The sequence below is a fragment of the Sminthopsis crassicaudata genome, chromosome 2, assembly GCF_048593235.1.
Source record: "Sminthopsis crassicaudata isolate SCR6 chromosome 2, ASM4859323v1, whole genome shotgun sequence".
NCBI classification, from domain to species: domain Eukaryota; kingdom Metazoa; phylum Chordata; class Mammalia; order Dasyuromorphia; family Dasyuridae; genus Sminthopsis; species Sminthopsis crassicaudata.
Window position 1 is genome coordinate 206,352,801 of NC_133618.1, and position 24,344 is coordinate 206,377,144.

Genomic DNA, 24,344 nt, shown 5'->3' on the forward strand with positions numbered 1-24,344 from the left:
CCAAATCTCTCCCCTGGCAAGGTCTTTTGCCTGAAACCATGAGCAGAATCACTGAAGGAATCAAAGAAGAGAAGGGTGCAACTGGCTTCTCCAACTACATAGCCAACTGAAAAAGTCTCCTTCCAACTTTGTAGCAAAAGCCAGTTATAGAATGTCTATACCTTCCTCTCACTTCCTTTACAAATTATATATATATCAATTTTTTTCATCAACCAAGTACTTTGCAAATGCTTTATCCTCAATAAATGGAAATGGAAACAGTCAATGTGGAAAGTTCAAATGCCATTACATTCAATAATAGCTAACATTAATATAGTGTTTTAAGTCTAATGAAGAGTGTAGTGATAATGATGAACCCCCTATTTTGAAAGAGGTCCACATATAAATGTTGTGAAGACTGAAGGGAGGCAGAATAGACATCTCTAGTCTCTTCTCCCTCCATCCTTCTCCAAGGAAGATTTTCATTTCTGCAAGAAGGGGGAGCAGGAGGCTGGACTGGAGACCATTCTGTGTAAAGGGCTAGAAACTGAGCAAATGCATTTGGATAATAGAGCACATGAGACTAATTGCCAATTGGACAATTCTCTATTAACATGCTTGAAGGATGACCCTCCCCGACTATTTGGTGCTGGCTGGATCAGTGGGTGTGGACATGAGTAGGTGGAGTAGGAGGAGGAAATTGAGGATTCTCCTGGGGTGGAGAGAGAGGAAGGAGGTGTGGAGAGAGAGGAAGGAGGTATGGAGAGAGAGGAAGGAGGTGTGGAGATTGCTACCGCAAAAGACCAAGAATACAGACTTTTGATTATCCTGACTCCAGCTGATTCTGGGAAGACAGGATCCCAACAATTCTGCTCTCCTCAGGGAGGAAGGTGCTAATGAGCAAGAATATCTTTTTGGTTTTGGGCCCTTAAACAGTGTTAATCTAGGAGATATAATCAGGTTCCATCTAACTTCTGATCACTTTGTTATTCTTTTGGTGGGGATGGAGGACCCCAAGACTTGAACTCTTTTCTTCCATGTACTATTTCCACAATAAACACACAGATTATGATGAGACTGTCCACTCCTTTCATATCTTTCAAACTCTTTTCCTTCAGCAATATGAAATGGGATTGGCCTCTTCCATCCTCCCTCTAGAAGTTGAAAGCCAGGGGTCAGGCATGCCAAAAATAATTTGAATGATCAAGATTCAAAACTTTGAGTCCTCAAAAGTGACTGCCCCTGCCAAGTCCAAGTGGGGCTGGTGAAGGTTCTCTCATCTTTCTCATTCCACCCCCTTGTCCCTCACACAGGATAGACCATTCATCTCCACCAACAAAGTACCATATCGATGGGCTTTGGAACAGGGGTTAAAAGAATTTGCTTTTCAAAATGCTTTACAAATATCTCATTATGTCCTCACAACAAACTGGGATGTAGGGGCTATTATTATTATTTTATAGATGAGAATACTGAGGCAGAGATTAAGTGAGTTGCTCAGGATCAGAACTCAATCTTTCCTCGCTGTAGGCACTGTGTCACCTAGCCTGTTAAATATTAATACTTATACAACATCTCTTAATAGCAAAAAATTAAATATTCAACAAATCCAAAATTTTGCAGAATTGTTTAAATGGATCTGACTAGCAAGAGAACATACAATGGAAAACTGACAGGTAGACATTTTAATCATGGAAATAGGAGGAAAAGGGAAGAAGGAAGAAGAGGGAATTTGAGAGAGAGTAGCTTAAGGAAGTCATGTAAGAAAAAATTTATGTAAGTAAAAAATTTATAGGTCTTTTAACAGTGGCAGAGAACTAAGAGTGTCCAATTAAAGAATGGCTGAATATGTTATGATATATAAATGTGATGGAATAGTACTATGCTGTAAGAACTGATAAAGGGGATAGTTTCAAAGAAGTATGGGAAGATGTATAAACTGATGTAAAGTGAAGTTAGCAGAACCAACAAAAAAATTTATATAAAGCCAACACTAAAGTCCTTAAACTCTTAAAATATGTCCAGACCTAAAATACTTAGGAATTCTGATCAGAGTAATAAATAACCATGATTCCAGAGAATTTATGATGAATCATGTTAACCTCCTCCTGACGAAATGTGAGAAGCTCAGAGTGCAAAATGAGATTTTGGTCAATATGGAAATTTGTTTTGCTTAATTATACCTCTTTGTTATTGTTGTAGGGGTTTTGTTTTTTTTGTTTTTTTTTTTTCTCATTTGAGAAGGGATGAGGGAAAGGAGAATTTTTTCTGATGATTAAAAAAATAAAATTACATTTTAAAAAGGGATTAGGTAGTAGTCTTCTGGTTCTTCTACCTATTGGCTATCACATCTTGGTGTATATAATTCAGGCAGGTTTCTCTTTGATCTCCATCCTTATCTTCAATCTTACCTCTACTTCATATCGATTATTGTTATAATTCAGGTTAATAAATACATATTGAACATGATCCAAAAGGAATGTGTCTCTGGACTAGGGGCTGAGTGAATCAAAAGTACCCTAGCTTGGCACTAGTAACTGTGGCTGACATTTTTATAGAATTCTTCATACAGTATCACATTTGATCATCTTAATACCCCTGTAATATAGGTGTGAACCCCAATTTACATATGAGCAAACAGTATTTAAATGGCTGAGCTTTTTTTGGGGGGGATTATTTTTATTCAGAACAAACACTAAATAAAATGGTCATTTTCATGTAGATAGTGGTAATATTGTCAGTTGTTTTTTAGTTGTATCTGACTCTTTGTAACCTCATCTGGGGTTTTCTTGGCAAAGATAACAGAATAGTTAGCCACTTTCTTCCTGCTCATTTTACAGATGAGGAAACTGAGTCAAATAGGAATAAGTGACTTGCCTCAGGTCACAGAGCTAGGAAGTATTTGAGGCTAGATTTGAACTCACAAAAATGAGTCTTCCTGATTCCTGCCCCAGTGCTCTGTCCACTGTACCATTTAGCCATTCCTCTATATACATATTTATTCTACATTATATAGATTTTTATATAGCTTTGCCCATGAAACTACAAGTCTCTGTCATGTACATTCTTTTTTCAAGTAAATTTAATCTGCAGCTTTATAAGCTATTTTGTAAATGACTAGTCCATAGACAAATTTATGATAAGCATTAGAAGTGAGATAAGAACATAATTTGTTTTTTAAAATAAGTGTTTATTGAAATCTTGGTGGTGATTGTTTTTTAACATCGTTATCCCAAGTATCTCTCTTTCCCCCAAAAACCATCCTACATAACAGTATTCTTTTAAAAACAAACAGAAATTTTAAAAGGGGGAAAAATTAGCACAACTGATTGAAAAATTGAAAAAGTCCAAAAACATGTGACCCTTTCAAATCCATGAAGGAGTGTGTTGGGGTGTCCTTTTCTTCTCTTTAATTGAATGCTTTGAGCTTTGTAATTTTGCAACATTCTTTTGATTTTTGTGTGTGTGGTTATTCTTTTCATTTACATTGTTTATACTTATTGTGTATATTATTTTCTTGCCTTTGTTTACTTTATTCTGTATCAGTTCATGGACTCTTGTTATACTTGTTAGCAGTCATCTCATATATCATTTCTTGGAGCACAGCTATATCCCATTATATTCATGTACCACAATTTGTTTAGCCATTTTCCAGTTGACAGGCATCTACTTTGTTTCCAATTCTTTTCTATCATAAAAAGTGCCATACCACTATAAATATTTTAATGGAAAATTTCTTCTTATTCATGGCTCCTTCAGATAAAGCCAGTAATGGAGTCTCTATATGGATATGTTAGCATGGATATTTTAGTTACTTTATTTGAATACTTCTGAATTGTTTTCTAAAATGGTCATACCATTTTACACTCCACCAAAAACATATTTGTGAACCTATCATCTCCTATCAATCCTAGTAGTATGCCTACCAACCCCTCCAACATTGACTATTGTCATTTTTGGTCATTTTTTTCAATTTACATGGTATGAAATAAAACTGTAGGGTTGTTCTCATGTGCATTTCACTTATCAGTGATTTAGGGCACTTTTTCATGTGATTATATATTCTTGGAAATTCTTTTGAGAACTGTTTTTCATATTCTGTTCTCACAGTCTATTTAGGAGATGGACATATGTATAGATAAGTAGCAGGAGACTGAAAAGGAGGAACCAAGATTTGGATGGCCCCTAGCTAATCAAGAATTGGTTGAAACTTGCTTTGCTAATGTTGGATGTTCCATCATACCTTAAGAACAACAAATACAAAACTGAATTCAATATTCCAGCCACTAAACTTACCCTTCTTCCAAACTTTTCCATTTCTGTTGAGGTTATTATTCTCTTATGCTGCCATGTTTTCTCAACTTATTTTATGGGTCACAGATTTAGAGCTAGAAGGGATGTCAGAAGCTCCCAGGTTCAACCCCTTTTTTCCAAAGAGGAACTGAGCCGTCTGAAACCAAGGTCTCCAGTGGCAAGTAGGATGTGGAGGATGGAGAGTTGATACCTCTCAAGGCAGTGTCCTTCTCCCTGCATCAGGTCACCTCAATTAAAGGACATTTGAGTTCTTGACCACTATCTTCATTAGTGAAATATTTATTTTAGCAATGGTCAATATTAAGAAGTGTTCTTGTGCCTACCAGAGAACTCTTGGCTAGTTAGTAGAGCTGAAGAGCACATGTCCTGTCTCCTAAGAAGGGAGAGAAATGCAAAACTTGAATCTATTTTGAATCTCTTGCTCTGGAATTTCACGCTTAAAGAGCCAACTTTTTTTTTTAAAAACTTTAAAATATTATATTTTCCTTTAGTGTTTTATTTTTCCCCATTTACATGTTAAAAACAATTTTAGGTGTTTTTAAAACTTTGACTTCCAGATTCTCTCCCTTCCTTTCCCTATACCACGTCATTGTAAGCAATTCAATATAGATTGTGCATGTATAGTCATGTAAAACATTTCCATAATAGCCATGTTGCATAAGTCTGCATTCAGATTCTATCAGTTCTTTTTCTACAGAGGGATAGTATTTTTCATCATCACTTCATTAGAGCTGTCTTAAGGGCTTGTTACTTCCTGGGAACGCCTGGAGTAAGCAATATTTCTCACTTAGGATTATATGATAAAATGATAGATTTAGAGCTGAAGGGGACCCTCAAGGTTAATTAGTACAACTCTCATTTTATAGATAATGAATCTGGACTCAGAAGGGTTACACAGGTAGTAATTGGAAGAGCCAACACATACACCCTGATCCTCCAACTCCAGATTGACTATTCTGAATACTCTATACTAAGATACCTCTTGATATGAAAAACTGTGTTTTCTCCAACAACTGAATAACTTGTTTACATAGTACTGGCTAACTGATGAAGACAGTAGGGACAAAGTAAATATAAGGTGAATTTGAAAAGGAAAATGAAAGGGCAATAGTGCAGTCAACACATCAAAATAATCTGACATTATATACAAGGGAATTACATTCTTCTAGGGAAAGGCAGTACATATATGGACATTTCTAGTGAAACAGAAATGGTGAATTGATCATTATACTCTCATGACAGAGACAAAGGTAATTTGTTAGTATTGATTTGGAGCCCAGAACAAAATAGTGAACAGATAGATGGGATATAAAGTGTGGTCTGATACGGATTTTGAGGGCCCATATATTGTGGGCTAATTGAGCTCACTAACACACACACTGATCTACCAATCAAAACAGGTCCCCTACCTATGTTTTTATCTTTACTGCAGTCACAGTACTTTGAACAATGTTTTATGTTGGAATTTTTGAGTTATGAACTTAAGAGAACTTATAATTTTTCTAATTTTTTCAACACAGGATCATAAAATTTTGCAACTGAAAGAGATTTTAGAGATTATCTACTCCAAGACTCTAATTCTTCAGATGAAGAAACTGGAGGCCTAGAAAGGTTAAAAAAGAAAATTCCCCAAATCACATAGGTTGTAAATGACAGAGCCAAATTTCAAGCCCACATTTCCTGATTCCAGTTTCAATGTTCTTTCCACTACACTTCTATCACATGGACTTCAATTTCTTCATCTATAAAATAGTATTTTTCTAACTGTCTCATAGTTGTAAGGAAAGCATCATGTATGTAAAGTGCTGTGTAAATATAAGCTGTGACTATTCTTATTACAATTTCACCTGAGATGGGGGAACCAATAGTTATATTGGGAGCTCCAAGTGATTTGATATACTACATGATAACCCTCAAACAAAGAGGGATTAATCTCAACCCTGATGCTGAGACATAGGAAGTGTACCTGCTTAGGTTTTATTCTTCATCCTCCTTGCTAAGCTTACCAAGCCGAGCTACTGGATCCCAGAGCAGAAGTTTCTAAACAAAGGAGAAAAGACTACTTGGAGAGACAAAGGTCCTGTTTCTGGTGGCACATCTATAAACAGAGGAACTAAGCCATGAGTGAAGATAAGGAATTCCTGATCTGGAACAGCTGGAATTGTGACTTCTGCTGGAAGATGGCCAATGGCTACATCAGAGCAAGAACCAGACACTGAGGGCACCAGAGATTGGGGAAGGGCAGCAGTGAATACTCTGGTTTGCTCATTGGAGAAAATAGGAGAATCACAAACTCTCAAGAGTTGGAGAGAACTGGCTTTTCTTAGACCTGAATAAGAATCTTCTCTACAATATATGTGAACTACCACCTAGTTTTTGCTTATGTGCCCCCAATTGAAGGGAATTCACTACTATTCCAGGACAGTTCATTTTATTCTAGAACTAGTTCTAATTATTGGGAAGATGCTCATTATTCCTAATAGAAATTTACTTCTTCATACCTTCCCATTGTTCAGTTCTTCCCTTTATGGCTAAGCACATCAAGTCTAATAATTGCTGTTCCATATGACAACTCTTCAAATGAATTAGAAATCCCTGAAGTATGGAAATTTGCTTTTCTGATCCATTTTGGGAATTATGCTTTCAAAAGAAATTAATTGGTGTTGGTCTATTAGGTTATCCAAAGTATTGTGGTAGCTGGGAGCTTGAGTCAACAAGAATATGGCAGCCCACAAAGTAATTTGTTTCTTTTTTTTTTTTTAATTTTAATTTTATTTTATAATTATAACATTTTTTTGACAGTACATATGCATGGGTAATTTTTTACAACATTATCCCTTGCACTTACTTCTATTCAGATTTTTTCCCTTCCTCCCCCAACCCCCTCCCCCAGATGGCAAGCAGTCTTATATATGTTAAATATATTACAGTATATTCTAGATACAATATATGTGTGTAGAACCGAATTTTTTGTTGCACAGGAAGAATTGGATTCAGAAGGTAAAAATAGCAGTTTACATTCATTTCCCAGTGTTCCTTTTCTGGATGTAGCTGGTTCTGTCCATCATTAATCAATTGGAATTGGATTAGCTCTTCTCTATGTTGAAGAAATCCACTTCCATCAGCATACATCCTCGTACAGTATCATTGTTGAAGTGTATAATGATCTTCTGGTTCTGCTCGTTTCACTCAGCATCAGTTGATGTAAGTCTCTCCAAGCCTCTCTGTATTCCTCCTGCTGGTCATTTCTTATAGAACAATAATATTCCATAACATTCATATACCATAGTTTACCCAACCATTCTCCAATTGATGGACATCCATTCATCTTCCAGCTTCTAGCCACTATGAAAAGGGCTGCCACAAACATTTTGGCACATACAGGTCCCTTTCCCTTCTTTAGTAGTTCCTTGGGGTATAAGCCCAGTAGTAGTATGGCTGGGTCAAAGGGTATGCACATTTTGATAACTTTTTGGGCATAATTCCAGATTGCTCTCCAGAATGGTTGGATTCTTTCACAACTCCACCAACAATGCATCAGTGTCCCAGTTTTCCCACAGCCCCTCCAACATTCATCGTTATTTGTTCCTGTCATCTTAGCCAATCTGACAGGTATGTAATGATACCTCAGAGTTGTCTTAATTTGCATTTCTCTGATCAATAGTGATTTGGAACACTCTTTCATGAGTGGAAATAGTTTTAATTTCATCATCTGAAAATTGTCTGTTCATATCTTTTGACCATTTATCAATTGGAGAATGGCTTGATTTCTTATAAATTAAAGTCAATTCTCTGTATATTTTGGAGATGAGGCCTTTATCAGAACCTTTAACTGTAAAAATGTTTTCCCAGTTTTGTTACTTCCCTTCTAATCTTGTTTGCATTAGTTTTGTTTGTGCAGAAACTTTTTAATTTGGTGTAATCAAAATGTTCTATTTTGTGATCAATAATGATCTCTAGTTCTCCCTTGGACACAAACTCCTTCCTCCTCCACAAGTCTGAGAGGTAAACCATCCCATGTTCCTCCAATTTATTTATGATTTCGTTCTTTATGCCTAAATCTTGGACCCATTTTGATCTAATCTTAGTATGTGGTGTTAAATGTGGGTCCATGCCTAGTTTCTGCCATACTAATTTCCAGTTTTCCCAGCAGTTTTTATCAAATAATGAATTCTTATCCCAAAATTTGGGATCTTTGGGTTTGTCAAAGATTAGATTGCTATTTTTATTCACTATCTTGCCCTGTGAACCTAACCTATGCCACTGATCAACTAGTCTATTTCTTAGCCAATACCAAATGGTTTTGGTGACTGTTGCTTTATAATATAGCTTTAAATCAGGTACACTTAGACCACCTTCCTCTGACTTTTTTTTCATTAGTTCCCTTGCAATTCTCGACCTTTTATTCTTCCATATGAATTTTGTTGTTATTTTTTCTAGGTCATTAAAATAGTTTCTTGGAAGTCTGATTGGTATAGCACTAAATAAATAGATTAGTTTAGGGAGTATTGTCATCTTAATTATATTCGCTCGGCCTATCCAAGAACACTGAATGTCTTTCCAATTATTTAAATCTGACTTTATTTTTGTGGCAAGTAATTTTGCTCATATAATTCCTGACTCTCCTTTGGTAGATATATTCCCAAATATTTTATACTATCGACTGTTATTTTGAATGGAATTTCTCTTTGTATCTCTTGCTGTTGGATTGTGTTGTTAATGTATAAAAATGCTGATGATTTATGTGGATTTATTTTGTATCCTGCAACTTTGCTAAAATTCTGAATTATTTCTAATAGCTTTTTAGCAGAGTCTTTGGGGTTCTCTAAGTATACCATCATGTCATCTGCGAAAAGTGACAATTTGATTTCTTCATTTCCTACTCTAATTCCTTGGATCTCTTTCTCGGCTCTTATTGCCAAGGCTAGAGTTTCTAGTACTATACTGAATAGTAATGGTGATAGTGGGCAACCTTGTTTCACTCCTTAATTTGTTTCTGATAGAGGCTATCTGATATGTTATATACAAGTTTCTAATTTTTAGTTTTGTTGGCATTTTCTGGGCATCACTGTCTTGAGTTATCATTTCCTCTCTCATACAGGAAGTCCTCTTTTGTAGCAAATAAAAAAAAGAAAAGAAAAAGCAGCTCGGCAAAATTATCCAACAAAACAGGATGTGACAATAAATGTAATGTTTCACACTAAATCTCTTCACCTCTGGAAAAAAAGGTTCTATATTTTTTTTTACAGAATCTTTCACTCTGTATTTGGACACAATCCGTTTGTTCTCTGGTATGTATAGGATTTTTCATCATAAGTCCTACAGAGTAGTGGAAAATTGTACTACTGTGAATAGCAAAGTCATTTACAGCTAGTCATCCCCAAACACTGCCACCACTTCGTACTGTGTTTATTTTTTAAAGATAATTTCAATGCCTTTTAAAAACTTATCACCTAATCAGGAAGATTTCCTGTCTGAAGGCTCGTAAGGACCAATTTATTTGTTCATTCCTTGGGAATGCATTTATGGATGTTGTAATACTTCTCTCGAGTGAGGCAGTCTTCCCAAACCAGAAAGGCTTTTTGAATTCTACCTACATTTTACTTTGGAATTTAGAATACTGTCTGAAATCTAATGACTTTGAAAGCATGTGTAGACCTTCAGACAGAAGAATAGCCTTGGCAGAATACAGGAACAGCCGCTCAGGAATGGGTCAGAATAGAACCTTTACATTTCAGTTTATTTTTCAAAAGCTCTGAAAACACACATTTCTGGTTTTGAGCAGAACTGGTTCAAGCAGAGATGTCCCTGCTCATTAAGGAAGCCATCTTTGACGTAAATTTTTCCAAATGAACTAAGTTTCACTCCTAAGACTTGATATTTGCCTCACCTAAGTATCTTTCCACTAAATCTCATTATTAACAATTACTTATATAAACTGATACAGAATGCAGAACCAGATCATTAACAATATTGAACTTCTGATCAAGATGACTTACCAACATTCATGCACCAATGATTTAAGCATTCTACCCACCTCTTGAGTGATGGATTTAAGATCTAGAATGAGGTCTACATTTTTGGGCATGATCACTGTGAGAATCTTTCTTGACTTTGCATATAGTCATTGTTTTAACGGGTGAGGAAAATGTGTGGCAACTGGAAACAATAAATTAAAAAATGACTGAGGGGAATAAAGGATTTGAAGGGTGTCATGGAAGAAAATTAACATTATTTTCCTGTCATATGACAAATGTAGGAGCAAACAAATGGGTAGATAATTAAAAGAAATTAATCTTGATAGGAAATTTAAAAAAACTTCCTAACAACTCAAAAGTGGAATGGGTTTTTTTTTGAAAACCAATACCAATATATTTCCCCTTACTTAAAAATTTTAGACTTTAAAGCTGGACGACCATTTATTTGCTGGGAATAGTATGGAGGGGATTCTTAGGCAGTGTTTTAATTGAATGGCATCTAAAGGCCCTTCCAATTCTGAGATCAATAATGTCAATCTACTATCTCATAAGCAGACTTTTCTACTTTTGGAATAGTAAGTTAATAAGTTCCTCTTATTCCAGCTTTCATATATCAAGCTGAAATCTGCCTTCCAATTCATTCCTCCTGGTTTGTCACTCTAGGTCCAACTTAAGTTTAATTCTTTTCTTTTTCTTTCACAAGTACTTGAAGGCTGATACCTCAATCATGCCATTCATACATCCCATCCATAAGTCTCCTCTGGATTAAAAACCACCAGTTTCTCGAATTCTCATACATTGACCTTCTACTTGCTAATGTCCTAGAATTCCAATTTAAGGTTCTTTATGGCTTTTAAGTTTTAATAAAACTTCTGTTCTTGGCATTCATGCTCATCTCCACATGCATTCTGCCATTTTAAAGTCTCCCATGCCCATTTATATAAGTATTAAAAGGAGCAGGCCCAGAAAAGTACAGAAGAATGGCTATTACTTTATAAGCCACTGAATCTAATACTACTTCTTGAAGCAGTTGCTGACTGCATCAACATGAGAGTTCTCTCAAGACCTTCTCTAAACACAAATTGTCACATTTCTGAAATGGACCCTACCCAATTGTAGTAGAGTTGCCTATTTTGAAATAATAGAAATCCAAATTTTTCTGTCAGAAAGCAGTCAATATTGTAATTCCTTGGATGTCATTGTTTCCTTCTTCCTAGGAGGTTGGGCTTCCATATGAAATGCTCAAACTGATTGCAGATCAATCAGCCAAATCAGCATGTCTGGTGAAATCTAAAAGAAATAAAGATCTTTATCTAATTATTTCCTAAATCTAGAAATCAGTTACAAGAGTAAAGTAGTATAATGAATACTAGCCCTGGAAACAGGAGGATCTGAATTTGAATTCTGCCTCAAACATTCGGTGTGATCTAGGAAAGACCACTTAACCCTCTGCTGCAGTTTCTTGATCTATATAATAATTTGCCTCACATGAATATCATATAAATCAAATTAGACAAGAAGTGTAAAGCATTGAGAACTTTAAACATATACATATGTGTGTGTATAGTATACATATATATAGCATACATATATATACATATTTGCTATTAAAAAGAATGGTTGGTCTGAGATACCACTACACACCTGTCAGATTGGCTAGAATGACAGGGAAAGGTAATGCAGAATGTTGGAGGGATGTGGGAAAACAGGTACACTGATACATTGTTGGTGGAATTGTGAATACATCCAGCCATTCTGGAGAGCAATTTAGAACTATGCTCAAAAAGTTATCAAACTATGCATACCCTTTGACCCAGCAATGTTGCTACTGGGTTTGTATCCCAAAGAGATCTTAAAGAAGGGAAAAGGACCTGTATGTGCAAGAATGTTTGTGGCAGCTCTCTTTATGGTGGCCAGAAACTGGAAACTATGTGGATGTTCATCAATTGGAGATTGGCTGAATAAATTGTGGTATATGAATAGTATGGAATATTATTCTGCAAGAAATGACCAACAGGACGATTTCAGAAAGGCCTGGAGAGACTTACATGAACTGATGCTGAGTGAAATGAGCTCCTGATCATTATATACTTCAACCACAATACTGTATGATGATTAATTCTGATGGCCGTGGCCCTCTCCAACAATGAGATGAACCAAATCAGTTCCAATAGAGCAGTAATGAACTGAACCAGCTACACCCAGCGAAAGAACTCTGGGAGATGACTATGAACCACTACATAGAATCCCCAATTCCTCTATTTTTGTCTGCCTGCATTTTTCATTTCCTTCACAGGCTAATTGTACACTATTTCAAAGTCTGATTCTTTTTGTACAGCAAAACAACTGTTTGGATATGGATACATATATTGTATTTAATTTATACTTTTAACATATTTATCATGTATTGGTCAACCTGCCATGGTGGGGGGGGGGGAAAGGAGGGGGAAAATTGGAACAAAAGTTTTGACAATTGTCAATGTTGTAAAATTACCCATGCAAATATCTGGTAAATAAAAACTATTATTTAAAAAAAAAATGTTTGGGTGGGAGGGGATGTGCAATCTCTGGTTAAATCATGGGGGGACGTTCTTTTGTTACATCAATGTCCTTTACCTTTAATGGAGAATTGCAAGGACCCAGGATTACTTTTACTTGCCAAGTTGTTTCAAGAGAATCAAGGGACTAATAATATTTATTTAGCACTTACTACATGCCAGGCATTGTGCTAAGCACAATTATTTCATTTAATTGTCAACCCTGGGATGGAGTTAATAATTTATCTCCACTTTATAGATGGGAAGTAACCTGTTCAGATGGTCAAGGAGCAGGGCTCCTGACTCCAAAGCTGTCTTCTAACTTGAAGTTTTAACAGTTTGCTAGACTTTTAATGGTTTCCAACTAGCATAGAGAAATGGGAAACCAAGCTGAAAGGAAAGACAGATAAACTGCTCATTTCTGTTACTGGCAGCACAAAGCCTACTTTTATTTGTCAAGTATCTCAGATATTTAGATTTGATCCCTCATAATTAAGGGGTGGGAGAGATAGACAATGAATCTAACCAATCAGCTGGCTATCTTCCAACTTAACAAATGGATGAAATTCTAAACTTCATCTTTAGAGCAAATCACACTGAGCTACCATTTCAAAACATGTTTAATTCAGGCCCACAATTTCCTGAAGAGCAGTGCTGGTCCACTTCAGCTAATCAAAATTTAGAGTCCAACAAACTTGAAAGATTGAATAGGAATATTTTTATATGACCTTTTAAAAAAAAGGCATAAAATGGGCAGATATGTTCGCTAAAGCTATTTTCTATTATAGGTTAACTGGCAAGATTCCAAATTGAAAAGGGATTCCCTACAGTGAAATATTCTAAATGCTACTGGTTGCAGATGACACTGCACTGACTTCATCAGATTCTTGAATGCAATCTAAGAGATCTATGTTCACTTAAAAAGAATTTAAACGAATCAAGCTCAGCATTATAGAACTGTGACTTAAAAAATGGATGGAACCTGAATTGGAGAATAGGCCTAGATTGTTTTGGGGAAATTATGGTGCTTTTAACCTTAAATTTCTCTCTAAAACAAAGACTATTATCTTTAATGCCATAGCATTCTAAGAACTAAAGTAGTGTTATACAAACAGTAATGAGGTCACATGGCAGTCAAGAATAGGTACAATATATCAAAAATGTAAAAAAAAAAAAAAGAGAGATGAACCAAGTGGGCCATTTACATCATGAGAATTCTAGTTAGTGTCAAGAGACTTGAAAGCAAGCCTTGAAAACAGTTAAGTTTTCTGGAGAATTTATGGGAAGAAATGGACTGAAGTCACAATGGGAAGTACAATCTATGCCACATACATTGTTATACATCCCAAGTATATTCACCAGCATAATCTGAGAATATATAGCTTAAGGGGCTTTGGATTTAATTACAGGATTTTGGTTACAAATCTGGTTATGCTACCTAGAGCTTTATCTTGGCAAAATCTACTAGGTCTCTAGACCGCTTTTCTCATTTATAAAATGAGAAGTTTAGCCTAGGTGACAGATTTCTAAAGTAATCAGCCTATTTCAAACCCTAAGATCTTATACTGTAATGTATTATCTCTGCTATCTTCCCTTTGGAATTGTTTTGTCATCAATGATATTTAAGGAAATTAAGGATAAGAAACTTTAATGACTTCTTCAAAATCACATTCCTTTGGGTATCTGAAGCAATAATCAAATGTACATCTTTTCTTTTATAAACGCTCAACAATTTAATAGTCTAAAATAAAAATTCAAGATAAGTATTTCAGATGGTGAAATGAATGCTACAACAAAAATGACTGGTTAAATATAAAAAGCCCTATGTCTATTTTTGGCAGTATTCAATGACCCCAAAAATTGCCGTTATAGCAAATTAGTTTTGAGTCCCAAAATAAATGTAAAACAAACACACGTTTAAAAAAAAAAAAAAATCAGCAATGGAATTAATTGCAAAATCTTAATCTGTTTTGGAAAGTTAATTTGAAATTAGCCAAAAAAATTGGATAAATCTTAGGAGGGTTGAGTTCCAGTTCCAAAGATTTAACCAATTTTTGGGCTAATTTCAAATTAACTTTCCAAAACAGATTACTAAAGTTCAAGTTCAATCCTAGTAACAGAATCACAGAACTTTAAGAGTTGGAAGGACCCCAGTGGCCATTCAGTTCCACTTCATGAAAAAGAATCCCTGGTAAATGTATCTGAGAAGTCATCTAGCCGTGATTAATGGGGAAAATGGGGTGGGTAGAATGGATCTTATTTGAATTGTGTGTGCTTTCAGGTCAATTTAAAATGTAATCAAATGGGCCACAATGACAAAAGCAAAATTAATTGAATTCCAAAAAGCTAAAAGTGAATTTTTAGTGAAACTAAGCCCTTATGAAGGAATGTATTTTACAGCTAAACTACTTAATTTAACCATTAATCTAAAAGTGTGGCATCATGTTAAAAATTTTCTATTTAAGATACCAAGATTTCATTCTGTATTAATCATATACTGCTCACATAGGAAGAAAAAAGATAGTCACTGAGAATTTTTAAACATGTTTCCCAGAAAAAGTCAAGAATTAATTAAAAACCAAGTATATGTCAGATATATTGCTAAGAAGGATAAAAAGGGGCCAAAAGGAATGAAGAAAGTTTTTCTCTTTAGGAACATTCTCAAACAGGTAACCAAAAACATAATTATGATGTTAATTATGTTAAAACTATGTAGGTGGCATACATCTGTATTGAGTACAGTGGGCTCAAGTATTTTGAAATGTTCTTTCCGTGATCAATGGGGAAAATGGGGTGGGTAGAGTGGATCTTACTTGAATTGTGTGTGCTTTCAGGTCAATTTAAAATGTAATCAAATGGGCCACAATGACAAAAGCAAAATTAATTGAATTCCAAAAAGCTAAAAGTGAATTTTTAGTGAAACTAAGCCCTTATGAAGGAATGTATTTTACAGCTAAACTACTTAATTTAACCATTAATCTAAAAGTGTGGCATCATGTTAAAATTTTTCTATTTAAGATACCAAGATTTCATTCTGTATTAATCATATACTGCTCACATAGGAAGAAAAAAGATAGTCACTGAGAATTTTTAAACATGTTTCCCAGAAAAAGTCAAGAATTAATTAAAAACCAAGTATATGTCAGATATATTGCTAAGAAGGATAGAAAGGGGCCAAAAGGAATGAAGAAAAAATCCCTTTCTTTCAAAATTCCATGTTGTACATTTCCAAAGCTATAATTTCTGTCAGTTCCACAAAGATGGTCTTCTATTGGGAAAGAGTCACAAAAGGCAGATATATGGGTTCAGTTTTTACATACAAAGCAATATTCTGAGGTCAACTACATTTAAAGGTGAAAGTACTCTATCAGATAATTTGACTTTTAAAATAATCATATGTAATTCTTACGAAGCAAGAGTAAATGGTTTATAAAATGTAATTTTATTTTATGTTACTTTGCTGTTACATAGGGCATAACATTTTCACAAGGCTTTTTTGGGACTACAATCAATGATTAGCAACACACAATAGTGGTCCAAACTTTCTAAGTAACAATCACTGGACAAACGTGACACCCTCTCACATGTGCACAAATCTGCATGGAAAAGTACTAAAAAATGTTAGGCCTGGACTGGTGTATTCCAATGGTTTCCCCCATTCTAGTGTATTAAGAAATGACATGCACTTTAATTTGCCAAAAGTAACATTTGTATTCTGGTAGTTACATGCTACTTCTATTACATAGTAAAGTGGACACCGGAACTACAAAGGCAGGAGTGTGAGTGAATTTTTATTGAGAGGGAAATTGTCAAATGAAACAGCAGCAACTGAAGATTAAGAAAACTTTGTGCTGTCACAGGACTTATCTTACAGTAGGCATATTTTAGCAAGTGATCCCTAACTCGAAAATGCCAAACATGTTTCCATTTGACCCAATACTTCCAGATTCCTCCTTAAAAGGAATATATAAAAAGAGCATGTTTGCTGGGAAAAAAACAAAAACAAAACCAACCAAACAAAACAAAACAAAACAAAAAACCCAACCCACCCTGAAAAATAAGGTGGGGATATGGGGATTGGGGGGGAAAGGGGGAGGAAGCTATGTAAAACACTTGAGGTGTATTTAACTACATTTTCATATCTTCACTGTAATACAAAACACAGTCACTTGCAGAACTGGTTCAGATTTTTAAATACCAGATACACTTTAGTCCTCTACATAAGTGTTCGGAAATTACTTATGTTTATATGAAATGAAGCTATTAATACTTTTCTACAGCAGTAACCGCACACCAGGAAGGTCAGGACAAACACAAATCAAGGAATGGAGTTTTCCCAAAGCTGCAGTGTGAAAAGACTATAAACGATTGATTTCCATACACATGGATGGGTTCTCTTTTGCTATAGGAAATCCAAGTGGAGCTATAAGGAATGGAGACGTGTAAAAAGGTTTCTTGAGAGAAAGGAAGATGATACCCTGTATGAATTTTAATTTTCTGCACCTTCTGCAGCATCACATTCTTCTCCTGCACTGTCTGATGTCCATAACTAAAAAGAAAAGAACCACAATGAATTGTTATTTTTAGATACATTTAATTATCATGCCATGTCTCTTAATAAAATATAATTAAGTTATTTCACTAAACATGTTCTAAATTTAATAAATTTCTTTGTATAGCACTATATAAACATCCTGAAAATATCAATCTTTTGGCTTAAAAGTTATGCTCTGATGATTACAGAAATGTTCAGAATAATTACATACATTTAACCTATATCAAACTGTTTGCTGTCTTGGGGAGAGAGGAGAAAAAGAAAAATTTGGAACATAAGGTTTTATGAAAGTTGAAACTGATCTTTGCATGTATTTGGAAAAATAAAATACCATTTTAAAAAAAAAGGGTGAAAAAAGTTATGCTCAACTATAAGCATGAAATCACTTTGGTATCCTTTGAAACAATGTTCTTACCCAGCTAAGAAACTTGAACCGTTTGCCTTAAAAATAATTATTTGAAAAAAAATTTAATTAGGCTAAACAAAACTTTTAAAATAGTAATTAGTGCTATAGCTGTATTCAAATAGTTAAAGGTCTGTTGTGTTATACAGAAGAGGATGTGGCCTTGTTTTGTGTAGTGCCAGAACTAAAAAAAAATAAAAAAATAAAAATTAAAAAAAAAAAAAAAAGTATTTATATAAAAACTAAGCTATCTTATAAAAGAGCTCTCTGACTCAACATAACCAAGTGAAAACCTAATGACCATTTACATCAAGGATGACACATAGAATAAAATCCTTATCCATATGGGAGTGTCAGAAGATGGATGATCACCTCTAAGATGTTTCTTAACTTTTTTTTTTTTTTGCTAATCAGTTGGGTTGCCCAGGGTCACGCAGCTAGAAAGTGTTAAATATCTGAGGCCAGATTTGAACTCAGGTTCTCCTGACTTTAAGGCTGGTGCTCTATTCACTGTGCCACCTTAGCTGCCCCCATTCAATGTATTTTTTTTTAAATGTAACTAAGATTTTATTAGTTGTTGAGAAACAGGCAAAACTTACTGATACAAATATTTCTTTAAGCTTTGAAGGTGTTTTGGGGATATGAGGGCTTCTGCCCTTTTACCTTCAAACCAAACATAAGTAGAGATCCACTTTTAAAACATTTATAAGGATATACTATTGTAGTTCTTTCTCTGAAATAAAGATTCTTCTGTTTCTCGCAATAGTTTACCTTCTTCCTCTTGGTCCTCTAACCATAGAAATGGAAAATTTCTCAGTCTTGGGGTATTTTCTAATTATTCCTTCTAGTATTGTCTAACATTTAATTACTTCTTTTTTTCTGTAACATCATTTATTTCATGTGATTGTCTCCTCAGCTAATTAATTAGCCCCCTGAAGGGAGCAACCAAGTCTTATGCTTACCTCTGTATTCCCTAAAACATCTAGCATTAGGGCAAAAATTAATCATCAAATAACTGTGATTAAACAAGAAGACTATTGCCACTCAATCAAATTAACATTATGAAGACCTATGTGCAAAGCAATACAAACACATGTGCTAGTATATGTGTTATGTGTGCACACATGCCCACACATGCTATAGCCACAAGAAAGGTATATTCTTTTTCCTGTAGAAAAAGAGATTGAAAACTTTTACTCCAAGGAGGACTTAATGTTCACAAAACACATTTTCCACACTTTTGGCAGAGAGCTAATAATATTCTACATTTTCAGACATAGTCAATGTGTGGATGGATATGTTCTGCTTGGTAATACCTATATGTTTGTTTTTGGGGGAGAGATAGAGATGTTAGGGAGGTGAGGAATGGGGAAAAGTGAAATAAAAGTGAAACAAAAATGAAAAGAGCATCAATAAAAATCAGAAGAAATCAGAACGAAATCAAAAGGGACAATATGGGTAATTTAGTACTACCAATGTTAATTTTTCATATAATCTTTTTGCTTTTTGTTCATGAAAACATTTTCAATTTGATCAACAACAAAAAAGACTAATATTTGGACTTAGGGCACATCTTGGTAGCAATAAGTCTTCAGTAACTACTTTTACCTTGTAACAACATCTGATAAGATTTTCTCTACACTGGAACCCTCTGTCCAAATAATTACAGATATCTTCTGTATTTGGAGAATAATGACTATATACCCATTTACTCTGCTCCTTTTCACTTTATCAAACTGAACAGAATTATTGATGAAGTTGAGACAAATGTCATTTTACCTAAGTACCATTACCTAATACAAGATTACTCAGAGCTTGGGGGGAAAAAAAAAAAAAGGTCTTAATTTTAGGGTTTTGGTAACACAAAACAAAGTTTCTATACTTTATGTCTTTGTATAGAAATAAAATTGCTTAGCAAGTCTGCTCAATGATCAACTATGATAGAGACTTAATTCTTCTTAAGGATTCAGTAATCGAAGGTAATCCCAATAAACAATGGAAAATGACATCTGCATCCAGAGAGCCAGCTATGGAGAACTGAATGTAAATTAATACATGCTTTGTTCACTTTTTTCCCCCTCCCAACATGATTTATAAGAAAATTGACAAAAAAAAAAAAAAAAAAAAAAAGTACATATATAATCCTCTCTTCCCATGTTTTTTACATGTAACTTTACATGTAACTGGGGAAAACAGAAATTAAGCAGAAAAAAAATAAAGTTGATCTCTTAAGTTTTAAATACCACATATATCATAAGTTAATTGTAAAAGAATCTACTACTGAAATTAACTAGCTAAATTAAGTTTGAGATGGTATTAACAAATGTTATTAAGCATATCATTTTACTCTAGGACCCCTTAGATACTTTTGTATCAAAGTGTTTGTCATTTTCATTTTGCCTCTAATATAAGGAATAGAAACAATTTAGCCCATAGTTATTTATATCCCAATTGCATATACTTATTTAACCAAAATATACCTACGATTAAGATTTTGGTCTATGTATCAGATTGTCCCCTCAAAACCACACCAATATCATATCATTTATTATTTCTACTTTCATCCAGATATGCTGATGTATAAAATTATACCTTTAATTGTAAAATCCCTTAAGCTCTCAATTTATACTCTCTCTGGAGCAACCCTCAAATAAATGAATAATTTTCTATCTTGCTAACAAGTCCCCATTCTCTTAGTCTGTTTCAAAATTAGCATATAAAAATACAGATAAAATTATAAGTGAGGGAAGGATGATAAGGACTAGACAGACTATGATCAAGATAAGGGAACATCCTTCACTGATGATATAAGCCAGCATCTTCTCTGCAATTTATGGGCCACTGAAAAGTCCCAGTTCTCTATGTACTATACCACACTGCTTCCCCTATACCCTCTTCAAGTGCCCAATGCCATGAGAGAATATAGCCTTCTATAAAAATATTACAGACAAAATCCTAAAATAATTAGTTACTATTTATCAAGCTATTAGAGATAGTTATAATACCATCCCAGAGACATCAATCACTGAGGAAGGAATTTTAATAATCTTACCCTAGTACAAAGTCTTGTAGGATACAGGGAGATGAAAAATCTATCCCTATTTACACTGAAGTATATAATACTCAAATGTTCAGTTCACTTTCCCTCCCAGTTTAGTTTCTATTCTAGTTCTATCCCTTTTTCCCCTCAAAACTAACCCACCTACCTAAATCAGCATGATACCTTCAAAAACTATGAAAAGTTTCAGATGTTTCCTTAATACTTTTATTTTGACTACAGAAAGATAAGCAATATTAAAAAACAACTTACTGTTAGGTTGTCTCTAAGCAACTGCATGATAAGGGTACTGTCTTTGTAGGAGTCTTCATTCAGTGTATCAAGTTCTGCAATAGCCTCGTCAAAAGCCTGGTAAAAAACATAGCAGTCATTTGTATTTATAAACATTTTTCAAGTTGTAAATTTCAGATGTCTTTAAAAAAATAATGTCCTGATTATTTTATTTTAAAATACTCCCAATGTACACAAAATATTATTCCGAGATTATGGATAGTACTGAACTCACAGAATTAACTTAGAGATATTTAAGAAATTACTTCAACATTTTAAAACTCAAATTCAAATCAAGAAGAACATCTGAAAATTTGATCACGAACTGTTTAATAATCAAAAGAAAACTGGGAATAGGAAAGAAAAGAAATAGTTTTAAAAATTGATGGATTGTGTGTGTAAGAGGAGGGGGGTTTTGGGGAGGTTTGTATGTATGAGAGATGAAGGGAAGAAGAAATGGAACAAAAAGCCCATTAAAACATTTCTATGAAACACCTGGAATTAACTTTTATAAACATTTCAAAAGATTCACATTTCTAATACTTACTGTTTTAGCCAATGTGCAGGCAAGCTCTGGGTTATTAAGGATCTCATAGTAAAATACAGAAAAATTAAGAGCTAGCCCCAGGCGAATTGGATGTGTAGGTTGCATCTCTTTCTTGCTAATGTCAAATGCTTCTTGATAAGCTCCTTGGGAATTATCTATTGTTTCTGTAAAGGGAGAAAAAAAAAAAAAATACAAGACTAACAATTCTTACCCAGATTATTTATTTAGCATCTTCTGACATGTGAGCCAAAGTTTTGGTGAAAGAAACTTTTCTTTTAGGAGATTTATTACTTTAGTTTTCATTCAGAACTCTTATTTAACAACATGATAGAAATAACAAAAATTAATCTACTTAGCATTTATTATATATAAAGATCAGCTTAGTCTTGTGTTTGATTTAGTTTGGTGAAAGGCAGAAAAAAAAAATTAAGATTTAAATTACAGTGATCCTATAGCCCCTCAATTTCTGAAAGGGTCTTTTAAATGTCACAATATTGCTTGCTGCACAGCAATTCTCTGAAACAAATTCTGCATTCTGTAAGGTGAAAGAAATACCCACAATGGATGAAATCAGATCCCTGAACTTGTTATATTCAAAAGAGAAGAAAAGATTATTTTTCCTTCACAGATTCCAGAACACATTTTTATGCCCTTCTTATATATATAAAATCTCTTCCCATTATTTGGGGGTATTAGGGAATCTAGATCTTTGCCTGAGTAGCTGCTTAGAAAACCTAGTTCATAGCTAACTGCATCAGGAATATGCTTACGTTTTCGGTCATCGCCACAGGCTACTTCAGCAAGGTATCGGAAGTAGTCTCCCTTCATTTTCAGATAGAAGACCTTGCTCTCAGGATTAGTCGCATTGGCTATTAAAAACTTATCCAACAATTCCTGAAAGAAAAATATCATACAATACAGCTAGATATAACTAAAAGTTATTTAATTATATGCAACAATTTATAATTATACACATTTCTATGTGGTGGTGTATATTTTACCTACTAATTGAATGGTAACACTACACCAATCACTATACAGCAAATATTTAGAAGACAGGAATCAGTTTGCTTCTGCATTTACTTTATTTGTGGGGATAGTAGGAGAGGAGAGAAATCTTAGTACTAATTTGCCTGTGGCAAAAATCTGGTTCCAAAGCCAACATTATAACATATTACACTTTGTAGAAATTAGAGATGCTGTAAAACACCCTCCTGATGATCCAGGAGGTAGAAAGTACAGAAAGATAAATCTCCTTTAAAAAAAAGAGAAGACATGGCAACATATGTACCTCTTTTTATTTTTTTTTGGGGGGGGAGGAGGAGAGAAAAGTGTATGATTAGTTTAAAAACAACATCATCATACAAATGAAACTCCGAGTCTCCAGATAAAACCTTTTAAAAAATTAATCGTCCTTGAAGTCAAAAGCATTTGAAGTTGATGCTCTAGGCAAAAGAGAGTAAAAATAATGTAATATCAAAGCTGGGACCTGACAGGATAACCAGATCAAAACTGCTAAGAGGTTGATTTAAGTGAGTTTCTTTGTATTCTAATGAATTCTATTGAGAAAAATTAACTTCCAGTATTCTTTGGAAGGAGACTAACTTTTGGCTTTAGGAATACTTAGGAATTAAAGTTGTAGTTTTTATTCTGATTCAGGCCCACATGATTTCTAGGCAGGATAACTAGAAAAATTTTAAGAGTTACTTTCTAGGTGTGTCACATGATAAATTGAAAGGTATTCAAATACTAATGCTACTATTGAAGGTTATTCCCAATATATTTAAGATGATGTCAGTTTAAAAAGGAAAGTTGTTAAGTAACTGTAATGGTACTAAATCTTTCTTTAGAATTGTTATCATATTTAATCATTTCCCGCCCTTGTTGTGGATTTTAAAAAAATAGGGATCTACATATATATAGATTTTTACTATACTCTGTTGTGTATTCAGTATCTTTCATGTCTTCAATATTGACCAGAGAGCCACTAACATACAATCAAGCAGAAACAAAACTTGTTAAATGAGTTGAAGAAATATGCTATTATCACTCATCCACCAAATTCTACACCAGTATAAATAACAAGACAATTTCCATATGATTAAAATTTTATAAAGTATGTTGGTAAAATTTCAAAGCCCAAATGATTAGCAACTCTTAGGAGAAAGGTAAAATAAAACAGCTCCTTGGGACTGATAGAATTTGACCTACAGTAGTCAAGATGTAGCCAATATTTGTAGAATACAACTCGGGTTAAGAACACAGCAAAAACTCATTAATCCATTTCCACTAATTTGGAATTTATTTATAGAAGGGTTTATACATATAAAGATGTATAAAAGTCAGGGAAAAGTATTTTAATTACTTAAAAATAGCTTAAACATTCAAGAAAACCAAATTCTAATTATATAATCCTTAATGCTTACTAACAACTTCTACCCCACAAACTTATACCATAAATTTGTAAGTGCTAAAAGTAAAAAGTTATATGAAAGATATTCACATCTCATAAAAAATAGTGGCAGTTAAAAAAAAAAAAAAAAAACCCGCCAAACCCTGGGTTCAATTCCTATCTTAAATCTACTTTTGTGATTCTAGGTAAATCACTTTACTTTTCTGTGCCTTAGGCAACTCAGATTTATCTAAGTTGATTTCTTTTAGCTCTTGAGGACTACTCAAAGAGCTTCTGTTTATATGAATTAA

At 34.1% G+C, this 24,344-nt stretch overlaps 1 protein-coding gene across 3 annotated transcripts in view; it reads right to left on the reverse strand.

The window, feature by feature from the left end:
* Positions 1 to 16,231: 16,231 nt before the first annotated feature.
* Positions 16,232 to 24,344, reverse strand: part of YWHAQ (tyrosine 3-monooxygenase/tryptophan 5-monooxygenase activation protein theta) — a 31,585-nt gene continuing 23,472 nt past the window's right edge. For all 3 annotated transcript variants that reach the window (XM_074288108.1, XM_074288110.1, XM_074288109.1), the window contains 4 exons: positions 22,412 to 22,535; positions 21,642 to 21,805; positions 21,077 to 21,172; positions 16,232 to 17,357 (listed from right to left, as the gene is read on the reverse strand). In XM_074288108.1, coding sequence (XP_074144209.1) covers positions 17,298 to 17,357; positions 21,077 to 21,172; positions 21,642 to 21,805; positions 22,412 to 22,535 — 444 coding nt within the window. In that variant the 3' untranslated portion in view covers positions 16,232 to 17,297. The remainder of the gene's footprint in view (positions 17,358 to 21,076; positions 21,173 to 21,641; positions 21,806 to 22,411; positions 22,536 to 24,344) is intronic.